We start from the raw sequence: 12,254 nt of genomic DNA, 5'->3' as shown, positions 1-12,254 counted from the left end.
GATAAAAGCTCCTTGGTAGATCTATAGGGCTTATTCAGTCACGTGATCCACCCTCCGGACGCCATGGCAACGAGCGAAGTCGGCCATTTTGGGGTCCACTTTGAGCGAGGCTCACAGCGGCTCGCTATGCAACTCTCCGTAAAATTGAAAATATGTCTTATGCAACGCACAATTTCCCTTCAAAGCGTTTAGGTTCATAATCAGGGTGTGCTATCTTGTGGTGGGATGTTGGTCTAGCACTGGTAAAGCCTACACACATCGGGTAACAGTTAAGTTTGTTTCGCGTTTCTCGTGTAACAAACAAGCAAAGCCGGGACGGGAACGAAGTCATGTACTAGTGCTACGACTCGGAAACAAATGTAAGTTTCTGCCATAAGTAGAGCTCATCTTACTGGTAGAATTTTCAGAACGAATGTGTGTAGTACAAATTTTGTATCTGAACAAGACAGTAAACGATGGGTCAGATAACTTTCCACTGTCACTGTTGCCGTGCTCGGGGACCCGGAGTGGGTCAAACTTTCCCTCACTGATAATGGGAAAATGGGTGATTTCTACCCGACTTATGTAGTGAAAATAAGATTTAAGGTTGTAGACTCTTTGTATAGTCAAACATCGTGCAACCCACTTCACTTTCTTCGGACACTTGGGGACCCACGCTGTACAGTCGCTGTACTGTGTAGCGCATGGACCCCAAGATGGCGGCGCACGGGAGCAAGGGGTGATGACGTCACGTGAATAAGCCCTATAATAATGACTTTGTTTTAAAACCATGCTCGAAGGGTAATTACTCTCCAAGCAGAGTAATTACCCTTCGAGCATGGGAAGGGTAATTACTATTACTTCTCTGCTTGGAGAGTAATTACCACTGCTTGGCATGATCGAGCCCGTCTTGGCGTCAGGGAAAGGGTTTAGGTTTGTGTATTATATTCAAGATATTCAAAGTAAGGTCCAATCAGATCTACCGGCGGCATCAAAGAGCCAAACAGTTTCCAACAGCTAGTCTCCAAGCAGACCCTACGGTGCCTTAGAAATAGTATCAAAGCTGGCAAGGGACTTGGTATAGCGGCACCGGGTGCCCGTTTGACTGCCTTTGGCCGGCTATACTCCTTTGCCAGCTTTGATATTATCTCCAAGGTACCGTAGGGTCTGCTTGGAGACTATCCAACAGCGACATGATGATGAAATACATGGACTGAAGCCAGTTGGATACTGTTTTGCATGTTGCCGTGCCAACGGTTCGTCTGCTTGGAGATTAATTTGTACCTTTATTTATTCATGAAAGCTCAAATCGTCCTGCTGGCCGCTTTTCATTGAGGTCATGAGTGAAACATTGAGGTCATGGCTGTAAATAGATAAAGAACGATTCATTAGTAGTTCTGTATTCATCACCCCCCTCCCGTGTTGACATGGTACAATCCGATTGGTATGTTGCGTCATGCTCTTCCCAATGCGGCAACCGCGCGTATTGATCGCCGGCTGTCATCATCGATATTTTCTAATTTTGTCGATAACGTTCTGTGTTTGGGAGGCGTGTATATATCGGATACGGGGGCGTTTCCTGGGAAGTGCGCTTGTGTAAGCTGTGAATGCGGCAGGGCATACGGGCGGTATGCAGGACCGAATGTGATATGTTGGGCCGAATGTGATCTTGGCATTGCTCCAGGGTTATTCTTATTGTACAGCGACTTGTCAGTAACATAAGCAGCTAACATAACACAGGACGGGTCGGGCCGCGGTGCGTCAATTGTTTCACTGAGCTAACCGGAGAGGAGGGGCTTCTACTGTGGGTCAGTGATGCCTGTAACCTGATTAGCCTCCACCAGGCCTTCTTACACGGACGTGCGGGATCGAGTATGTAGCCTCCACCAGGCCTTCTTACGGGCGCCACCAGGCCTTCTTACGGGCGTACGGGAGTAGGTATAGCCTCTACCAGGCCTTCTGACGGGGACGAATCGCAGACTTCGGCAAAATAGGCAGAATTGGTCAAGAGAGCCAGCTCGCGGCATTTATGCCAAACACTCAAATTGTTTTCCCCGGGGCCATAGCCATGGCAGTCAGTCTGCCTGGTACTGTTAGCTCTTGATGTCGGACCGGGCCGCTGATTTGCCGGACCGGGCCGCTAGCCGGAGACCGTCGGGGGCACAGCGGGTTCCTCCCGAAGGCGGGTACGGCTGGGCCGCTGATGTGCCGGACCGGGCCGCTGACCGGAGCCCGTCGGGGGCACAGCGCGGGCCTCCCGAAGGCGGGTACGGATGGGCCACTGATGTGCCGGACCGGGCCGCTGATCGGAGCCCGTCGGGGGCACAGCGCGGGCCTCCCGAAGGCGGGTACGGCTGGGCCGTGTGTCTGGCCGCCATGTGGACCAACGGGACGATCTTCGGGCTGCTCAACACGTCCGGGGTTCTGTTCGTGGCGCTGCTGGAGGCCTTCCCGGGGTCAGACGCTTTCCAGACAGGTACGCGGCATGTGTTAGTGGTTTATGTACAGTATCATCAGGTGCAGGCCCGGTACGCATTCCAGACAGGTACACATTAAAACCCATATGTAAGAGTTTGTCATGTACATACACTATGATACATGTACATAGATGATAGTTCACATACAGGCCTTCCCGGGGTCAGACGCTTTCCAGACAGGTACACGACATGGGGTTATGGTTTATGACTTTACGGTGTCAATCTGTTCTAGTGTAGATGTGTTGATGGCATTGCTGCCCCTACGGCCGGTGAGGCTATGGGACCGGTGAGGTGAGGTGAGATGTCTCCTGCAACGTTGGTAGGAAAATTGGAATAAGCGCTGTGTAAGACTTTGTCTTGGTGGCATGCATCATACGTATCTCCTCAGTGGCGGGAAAATTGTAATAGGTACATTTTTTACCCCAATATTCACGCCAGTGTGCAAAGGGGCATGTATACGGTGATTAGTATGGTGTCATCGATGTATTGTGTTAGGCTCGGCTTGTTTTGGACGGTTTCCAGACGTTTGTTTTGACTTTCATTTCAATCATAATATGCCAGGTTTTCGTTTTGATTGCCTGTCACTGGTATACATAGAGAAAACCAGAACGGATAGAAATCCCATAAAAACACCTCAAAGTATCCAAAACAAGCTGGAGAAAACATCCTGAGGCCAAACCGGCAGCAATCGGCGCAATATGTCACTTGAAAGTATCATAAGTGAATATCCTTTTATTACGGTGCATGTCTCGTTGAGATCTTCAACCTTAAGCTTTTTACGTCTTTCTTTTTTCACGTTGATTTCCAATAACCTGCTTATCTGGGCTTTATACGCAAATGCGTCGCACGGGGCGGCACGTCAGAAAGGGAATTCGCAAACCCTGGGCAATTTCCTGACACAGTTGGCACCCGCTTTAGGTCTCTAATGCTGCCATGTAAGCATAGGAGTGACTATGAGAAACATTATATATTGGAGATTATCTTGCCTCATACGGCAAACCTAGATAGTGTTTTATGATTGTACCGAGACGGGGGGCGACATAGGCTATCTGGTAAAGATAAATTCTTGTGTTCTCTGTTCCTCAGATTGGGTGGGCTCTATGCCTATAGGTAGGTTAGCGCACCTACTGAGTTGGTCACATGTTGTCCTCAGCATTAGTAGGCTCCACAGCTATCGGTGTGACGTTAACGTTTGTGTTTTGTGTTCCCCAGCTTGGGTAGGATCTACAGCTATAGTAGATCACATGTTGAGCTGTGTTTTGTGTTGTTGCAGCTTGGGTGGGATCTACAGCCGTAGGAGTGAAGTTCTTCTGCTCAACCCTCGCCAGTGTACTGACGGACCAGTTCGGCTGCATGTGACCGAGTAGATCACATGTTGAGTTGTGTTTTGTGTTGTTCTGCAGCTTGGGTGGGTTCTACAGCCATAGGAGTGACGTTTTTCTGCTCGACCCTGGCCAGCGTGCTGACGGACCAGTTCGGCTGCAGACCCACGGCCGTGGCGGGGGGAGTGGTGGCGTTTATCGGAATGCTGTCCAGCTCCGCCGTGTCCCACCTGCAGCAGCTGTATCTCACCTACGGGGTGCTGGTGGGGCTGGGTTCGTCTCTCGCCTACACCCCCTCCCTGGTCATCCTCGGGCACTACTTCCACAGGCGGATGGGTCTGGTGAACGGCCTGGTGACGTTCGGCAGCAGCCTGTTCACCATGGTGCTGCCGATACTGCTCCGCTTCATGCTCAGGGAACTCGGACTCTTCCCGACATTCCGCGCGCTCAGCGGGCTGGTGGGCACTCTGGTGCTGTGCGCCTGCGCGTACGCGCCGCTACTGGAGAAGCGCCCCCGGGCGTTGGAGAACGGGACTGCAGGGAACAACAGAAGAAGAACATTCGTGGAGAAGGTCAAAAAGCACCTGAACTTGAGAATATGGCGGAACAGAAGATACGTTATTTGGGCCATAGGTGTTCCTTTCGCGCTGTTTGGATACTTCGTGCCGTACGTACACATAGTAAGTACTGGAGATTTTCGACTTTTCTTCTACATTTGTACTAGGGAATACAAGTAACGTTACATTTTACATTTACGCTAATGATGACCATGTACCTATATCCGCCATGTACCCATATCCGCCATGTACCCATATCCGCCATGCGCCTATGTCCGCAAAGGTGAACTATGTCCGCCTTGTCCCTATATCCGCCATGTGGCTATCTCCGCCATGTCCCTATATCCCCGTAGGTGAACTATATCCACCATATACCTATGTCCGCCATGTACCTATAACCACCATGTACCTATATCCGACATGTCCCTATCTCCATACAGGTGAACTATGTCCGTCACGTGATGCCCAAGGCTAACGGCGCGGCCCTGGTGACGTACATGTACCTATAACCGCCATGACCCTATATCCCCACAGGTGAACTATGTGCGCCACGTGATGCCCAAGGCGAACGGCGCGGCCCTGGTGACGTACATGGGCGCCGCCTCGGGGGTCGGCCGGCTGGTGTTCGGCAAGGTCTCGGACTGCGCATGCGTCAATAGGATTATGCTGCAGCAACTCTCTTTCCTCGTCATCGGTAGGTCGCTTAAAAATCGTCAATTTCTGAAGAACAGGGATGGGTAATATCTGATTGTGTTGACAATTGTACTAAAAGAGTTAGATCTCCTCGCCTCAGTACTTCGGGGAATAGAAGTACTACGATTTGAATACAAGATATCTTTTAAGGCCTTAAGAATTATTCCGAATTGCCATGAGGAACGTGACAGACACTGCAACGTCGGTCTTGAATAAAACTCTTGGTTGTTGTGTGCAGAGAACTCTGTTATCCAGTGACTTACCAACCTAATGAAACAGTTCAGGGAAGGGAAGGCCGTTCAGCACCAAGGACAGTCATAGGGAAAGTGTGTGGCAGTGTTTTCCGTTTTTCACACATCGCTGACTGTGCTAATCAATATGCATCTCCCCAGGTATCGTGACGACGCTCCTGCCCGTTTGCGGCACTACTACGCGCTAGTGTGCGCCGTTCTCGTGCTCGGCGTGTTTAACTAGTGTGTATCTCCCCAGGTATCGTGACGACGCTCCTGCCCGTTTTGCGGCACTACTACGCGCTGGTGTGCGCCGTTCTCGTGCTCGGCGTGTTATCAGCCCTACCTCACTACTGTACGTGTATCTCCCCAGGTATCGTGACGACCCTCCTGCCCGTGTTGCGGCACTACTACGCGCTAGTGTGCGCCGTTCTCGTGCTCGGCGTGTTTAACTAGTGTGTATCTCCCCAGGTATCGTGACGACCCTGCTGCCCGTGTTGCGGCACTACTACGCGCTAGTGTGCGCCGTTCTCGTGCTCGGCGTGTTTAACTACTGTGCATCTCCCCAGGTATCGTGACGACCCTGCTGCCCGTTTTGCGGCACTACTACGCGCTGGTGTGCGCCGTTCTCGTGCTCGGCGTGTTTGACTAGTCTGTATCTCCCCAGGTATCGTGACGACCCTCCTGCCCGTGTTGCGGCACTACTACGCGCTAGTGTGCGCCGTTCTCGTGCTCGGCGTGTTTGACTAGTGTGTATCTCCCCAGGTATCGTGACGACCCTCCTGCCCGTGTTGCGGCACTACTACGCGCTGGTGTGCGCGGTCCTGGTACTCGGCGTGTTCGACGGCTGCTTCGTGGCGCTGATCGGCCCCATCGCCTTCGACCTTGTGGGGCCGGAGGACGCTTCGCAGGCCATCGGCTTTCTGCTGGGCCTGGCTTCCGTACCGCTCACGGTGGGGCCGCCGCTGGCAGGTTAGACATCATCAGCCATACAGGCATAGATACTAGTATACGGCCATATACGGCCATAGATATACGGCCGTATCAGCCCTACAGCTCCGGCTTCCTGCTGGGCCTGGCTTCGGTGCCGCTCACGATGGGGCCGCCGCTGGCAGGTCAGTCTTAGATATACTGTCATATACGGCCATATACGGCCATAGATATACGGCCATACACGGCCATATCAGCCCTACAGCCTCGGCTCCTGCTGGTCCTGGCCTCCGTGCCACTCACGGTCGGGCGCCGCTGGGACTTCAGTCATAGATACATGTGTACGGTAAAGCCTCAGAGCCCTACAGCTTCGGCAGGGTGGTCCAATATTGAGTGGCAAACTATAAGGATATACAAATGGACTTACATTGTTTTTCCTGTAAAGTCCTCCCTATGGCGCCCTTGGATATCAGAGGAGGGAAGGTCGCAGCGCACGTTGTGAAAAGAGATAAGCACAGTGGCGTGACTTGTTCGTTTTTTCCTGCCTTCACTGGCTTCAGGGTGGATCTACGACTACACAGGGTCCTACAACGCGGCGTTCTTCTACGCAGGCGCGCCGCCCATCGTCGGCACGTGCATCCTGTTTCTGGTGTCGCTGGGCAGGTTCTCCGCGGGGGAGGGGGGCGAGAAACAGGTGAGTCGGTTTTTATCTTTCCTGTTAGGAAAATAAGCCTTTGACGAAAGATAACAGATGTTGTTTGAAACGTCTGACCGTTTCCAAAATCATATCCAGTGCTTTTGCCTTGGCGTATCTTATTACCTGAATGTCTAACTTTCATCGGCGTTTATAATGCTTTGTTTATGTTTGTAAGCTACACAGTGCATATGTTATGCTAAGTGTTCTGTGATGTGAATGATCCATTCAATAATCCATCCATTTATTCATTCTTCCAATGTTTATGTCCCTTATCTTTTCTCAAAACTAGAATGATGCTGCTAACGTCCCGGGTGAAGAAAAAGCTCTTGCTGCTGATACAAAGGCGCCACCTACCGATCATCCCGCCAGGAAAAGTGTAGGGACGCAGTGTACGGACCTTGACGGCGAGTTCGCGTTGGATGCCGGGAGCGTCATGCATATATACAACACGGAGGAGGATATGATCCTGATTTACGATAAAGTATCGTCTGTGTAGCTTCACTGTACAAACCAGGGGCATGTGCAATACTCGGACATTGGGTTAGGCCATGTTGAATTACTGTTTGGATTACATTCTCTGGAACCCCATAACTGATGAGAGCGGGAAAAACTCTCTGGACAGAAAAAGAGTTCAAAGCGTGGATGTCAGCCATATAATCCAGATAAGCAATTCATTATTGCCTTACGAGGGTGGTGCGTCAAAAGAAGAAATGGTTGTGCTTCTCCAACTGATCGCTGGGAGCGCTTCCATACAACAACATGCAATGTTACAGAGCGATGTGTGAACGACTCATCGCCACTGAATGGATTCCACTTGCCTGGCAACTGCAGGGGAGAGGGGTGCGGTATGGGAGTGGTGGGGGAGGGGAGTTCATGTCTCACCGTGCAATGCGATGTGGGATATTTGCAAATTTCGCATAATTCACATAATTCCACAAAGTACCTTTTGCTCATAAGAGATCACACCACACATTGTCCTGTGTCCTCACAGGCCTGCTGTAGCCTGGCACGAGTACCGTCCTATTCCACCGGGCTTAGTGTCTACCAGACTACATAGGTCGCTGGGAAAACCATAGAAATGGAACAAATAGAAGAGTATGCCGGTCAGAGGAGTACAGCCGGCTAGGGAACAGCACACGACATACGGAGTGAGGAAATGATTGTTCCGGCTGGCTAACTCTCTAGCGTACTAACGTCATGACTCTATCTACCGATCTACGAAGTAGAGGTTAGGCTCCGGCTGGTTTTGGACGTATCCCAGGCGTTATTGTCGGGCTTTCTACTTTGTCAGGGTTTCTTAATGTCGCAAAGCCAACCTGTGACTTTCTTACAAAATAGAAAGCCTGACTAAACCGCCTATTAAAAATAACGTCCAAACCCAGCCGGACCTTACCTGACCTCTGCTTGGAGAGAAGCATCGAACACGACACGACCATTCTGCTGCTGCTGGTTCCAACATTCCCCGCGGTGCTCTCCAGGGACGACAGTGGTGAAATATGGATGGAAATTATTTAAGGTCTTTTACGAAACTTTGGGACTCCGGAATTACTCTCCAAGCAGAGGTTAGGGGCGTCGGTTGGGGGGTCGTTCATGCGTTTTGTTGTTCTTTTTGTTTCACTCTATCAGGTATTCTGTCCGGCAGCCAATAATAGGACAGACAGAACGCCTGAGAAAAACATTTTGAATAGACGCCCGAAGGAAGCCGGAGCCTAACCTCTGCTTGGAGAGTACTCTCGAACCTCTAGAAGCCATAGTAGCGGTCTACTTGGCATGCTGTTATCATTTTTCTTATTCAATATCCATGAGGGTCCTCAGAATAATAAAAACAATGAAAACAACTATGTGCGTTATAACTTCTTTTTAAAACGCAGCAAACCTCCGTATCGACGGCGTCACGGCAAAATAGACATTGTGAATGGAATGATGACAAGCACGTGGTTCTCACTCCATAGTTGGCCTATGTGGCCTTGTTGACATGCTGAAGACGTGACGCCTAACTTATGTGGCCTTGTTGACATAGACATGACTCCTATGTGGCCTATGATATTGAACTAGTTTAACTGTAATATCCAACACAAAAATTGGAATCACCCTATGTGGCCCTGTTTGCATGCTAAAGACGTGACGCCTATGTGCCCTTGTTGACATGTGAAGACGTGAGACCTATGTGGCCTTGTTGACAGGAGAAGACGTGACGCCCATGTGGCAAGGTCGTGTGATTTAGCCGTGACCTCTGTCAACAGCTGAGGAAAACATAGGGGCACAATTTACAATAAGAATCGTATGTACTCTGCAAAACTTGTATATTCCGTAAGAATCTAAGAAAGATTCGCATGAATTCGTAAAAATGAGCTTGAATACCACAATGTAGTGCCCCGAGTCGGTATAACCCATGACCTACTTCCCGCCCGGGAAAATCTGCTGATCTCAAGTTTCGCACATCAACGACTTGAAGGCCATCCATGATGACGTCACTAACCGATGAGATGATGGATCGAAGAAATCATTCAGCAAAAGGGTAATGATTGGCTAATCTCCAAGCAGATCCTATGATGTCATAAGATAGCACCAAACTGGCCAAGGAGTGTAGTCAGCCAAGAGGTGTACATTTGCCTTGCAGTGAAACACACTCAAAGGCCGGCTTCACTCCTCTGCCAGCTTTTGATACTATCTCATGCAACCGTAGGATCTGCTTGGAGATTGATAATTGGCCACGACATTCGGTAACATCCCCCCTCCGAAGTCTTCCCATGGGCGGTTGATTTTAAATATCATTAAACTTCTCTGAGAAGTATAGGCAGCCCTATTATAATATAACAACACGTTACTCACTGCACAAGCCGCTAATATCATAACAACATGTTATCCACACAAACGCCGCGGCTTGGCAACAACATGTTTACCGCCACTGAGAAATGGATGTTCGATTCTGAAGTGCACCCATGATAGGGGAGTTATTGTAACATATCAAGAACGTTCTCTTCAGCAGTGATAGTATCCTGTGTCATAAAACCAGAGGATCAGGTCCGGACCTGAACCTGAACCTGAGTCATTATGTGAGAACTTGTGAATGGACGATATGCAACATGGTGGTGATAACGGTTACCTTCACTGTCCAGCGGATATTGCGGACCTCTCAGCGTCACGGCAAAATAGACATTGTGAATCGAATGATGACAAGCACGTGGTTCTCGCTCCATAGTTGGCCTATGTGGCCTTGTTAAAATGCTGAAGACGTGACGCCTACTTGTCCTTGTTGACATGCTAAAGACTTGACGCCTATGTGGCCTTGTGGACATGTAAAGACATGACTCCTATGTGGCCTTTAGTATTGAACTAGTTTATCCACTGTAATATCCAACACAAAAGTTGGACTCACCCTATGTGGCCCTGTTTACATGCTAAAGACGTGACGCCTATGTGTCCTTGTTGACATGTGAAGACGTGAGACCTATGTGGCCTTGTTGACACGAGAAGACGTGACGACCATGCGGCAAGGTCGTGTGAATTAGCCATGACCTTTGTCAACAGCTGGGAAAAACATAGGGCCATAACGTTTACTTACAGCAAGGATCATATTCTGTAAACTTTCGTAGTGTATAATACCTAAGATTCACCTAAGATTCGCATAAATTCGTAAAAATGAGGTTGAATACCGCAGTGTAGTGTAAGTCGGTGATAGCCCGGTATCCAGCCGTAATAAAGCTTCCGAGTCTCTTCTCTCCTCTTTGGCAATTGAAAGGAGAGAAGAGACTCGGAAGCTATATTACGGCTGGATACCAGGCTAAGTCGGTGATAACCCATGACCTACTTCCCGCCCGGGAAAATCTGCTGATCTCTAGTTTCGCACATCAACGACTTGAAGGCCATCCGGGATGACGTCACTAACCGATGAGATGGTGGATCGTACAAAACATCATCACCATCATGCAGCAAAAGGGTGATGATTGGCTAATCTCCAAGCAGATCCTATGATGTCATATGATAGTACCAAACTGGCCAAAGAGTATAGTTAGCCAAGAGGTGTCCATTTACCCCAGTAGCCAAACACACTCCTTGGCCGGCTTCACTCCTCTGGCAGCTTTTGATACTATCTCATGCTACTGTAGGATCTGCTTGGAGATTAATAATTGGCCATGAGATTCGGTAACATCCCCCTCCGAAGTACTCCCATGGGTTGTTAATAATATCATTAAACTTCTCTGAGATGTTATTTTTGACAATTTGTACAATTTTCCAGCGGCAAATGGAGTCGCCATGCGTTGCTATGGCAACATATCAGGTGCATACTTTGCATATCCCCTGAAGCGTTGTCCTTGACATTGGCGGTGATGATGTAATGTTTCTATGCCGTCACAGCCCGATGGAGGGAACGTCCTGCAGGCCGCAGCAGTAGGCAGGGTCGGCTGGTCAGCCCTATTATAATATAACAACACGTTACTCACTGCACAAGCCGCTATCATTATAACAACACGCCACTATATAAACAGTAAACTACACAAGCCACTAATAATATAACAACATGTTATCCACACACACGCCGAAGTTCGGCAACAACATGTTTACCCGCCACGGAGAGATGGATGTTCGTGTTTTCAGCTCGCGCGAGCTGAGCTCGGAGTGAGGGGATGGTTCGTTTCTTAGAACTCGCGGTCAGCTGGGCCACTTTTAGTGTGGGGAGGGTTCGTACATAACTCACGGTCAGGGTCAATTATCCAAACAAGACAAGGCTGTGTGATCCATGACACGAGTGCATCCAAGTGCATCCATGACACGAGAGTTATTGTAACATAACAACAACGTTCTCTTCGGCAGTGATAGAATCCTGTGTCATAAAACCCTAACAGTCCTCCACCTGACATCTGCTTGGAGACAAGTGGGTCTGCATAGCCTCATCCGCAGCCTTCTTGGAGCGCCGCGTTTACATTTGAGGGAACGATGACTCGGGATGTTTAACACATGGGCAGAGGAGACCTTATATCATCATCATCATATGATCTTATATGCCACCCTAGAATATCTCCCCAGCATAAGGACGCGGTGATTTTTATTTTTTTTTAAATTCCTAGAAATTTATTGATAGTGCTTTTCAAAATAAAACCACCATCCCTAGAAGGCCTGCACAGGAGGCTCTTACTGCGATGTTTCCCTGTCCGTTCCGCTCGGGCTTAGCCGAGACCCGTACATCAACAGAACTGTCAGGTGATAAACAATAAACACACAGTTTAGTTTAGCCAGAACAACAGAAGCCTAGTCCCGAGAGCGCCTTGCGGCCAAACCGGGCGGCCTTGCCGGCATCTGCTAGTCTCTACCAGACTCCGGATCGCTGGAAAAATCGTAGAAATGGAACAAATCAGAGGAGTAAGCCG

At 49.4% G+C, this 12,254-nt stretch overlaps 1 protein-coding gene and 1 long non-coding RNA gene across 2 annotated transcripts; both read left to right on the top strand.

The window, feature by feature from the left end:
- The first annotated feature begins 1,890 nt into the window (after nt 1–1,890).
- On the top strand, nt 1,891–4,549 carry LOC118407814 (monocarboxylate transporter 10-like). The gene is made up of 2 exons (XM_035808345.1): nt 1,891–2,455; nt 3,860–4,549. Exons 1-2 carry the CDS (start codon nt 2,083–2,085, stop codon nt 4,513–4,515), a joined length of 1,029 nt encoding a protein of 342 aa, XP_035664238.1. The 5' UTR covers nt 1,891–2,082; the 3' UTR covers nt 4,516–4,549.
- Nucleotides 4,550–5,435: 886 nt separating this feature from the next.
- Nucleotides 5,436–7,237, top strand: LOC118407815. Its single transcript, XR_004830202.1, has 3 exons — nt 5,436–6,230; nt 6,749–6,882; nt 7,175–7,237. It is a non-coding gene; the product is annotated as an uncharacterized LOC118407815 (long non-coding RNA).
- Nucleotides 7,238–12,254: the final 5,017 nt, after the last annotated feature.

Source organism: Branchiostoma floridae, unplaced genomic scaffold, assembly GCF_000003815.2.
Source record: "Branchiostoma floridae strain S238N-H82 unplaced genomic scaffold, Bfl_VNyyK Sc7u5tJ_1489, whole genome shotgun sequence".
NCBI classification, from domain to species: Eukaryota; Metazoa; Chordata; class Leptocardii; order Amphioxiformes; family Branchiostomatidae; genus Branchiostoma; species Branchiostoma floridae.
The sequence above is the reverse complement of the archived record's forward strand: the minus strand, read 5'-3'. Positions and strand labels throughout refer to the sequence as shown.

What these genes read in the sequence shown, in the direction of transcription:
- LOC118407814 (XM_035808345.1), top strand. Translation starts at nt 2,083, where the DNA reads ATGTCGGACCGGGCCGCTGATTTGCCGGACCGGGCCGCTAGCCGGAGA. An exon ending in GTCAGACGCTTTCCAGACAG is followed by an intron (nt 2,456 to 3,859) that starts GTACGCGGCATG and finishes GTTGTTCTGCAG; the next exon opens with CTTGGGTGGGTTCTACAGCC.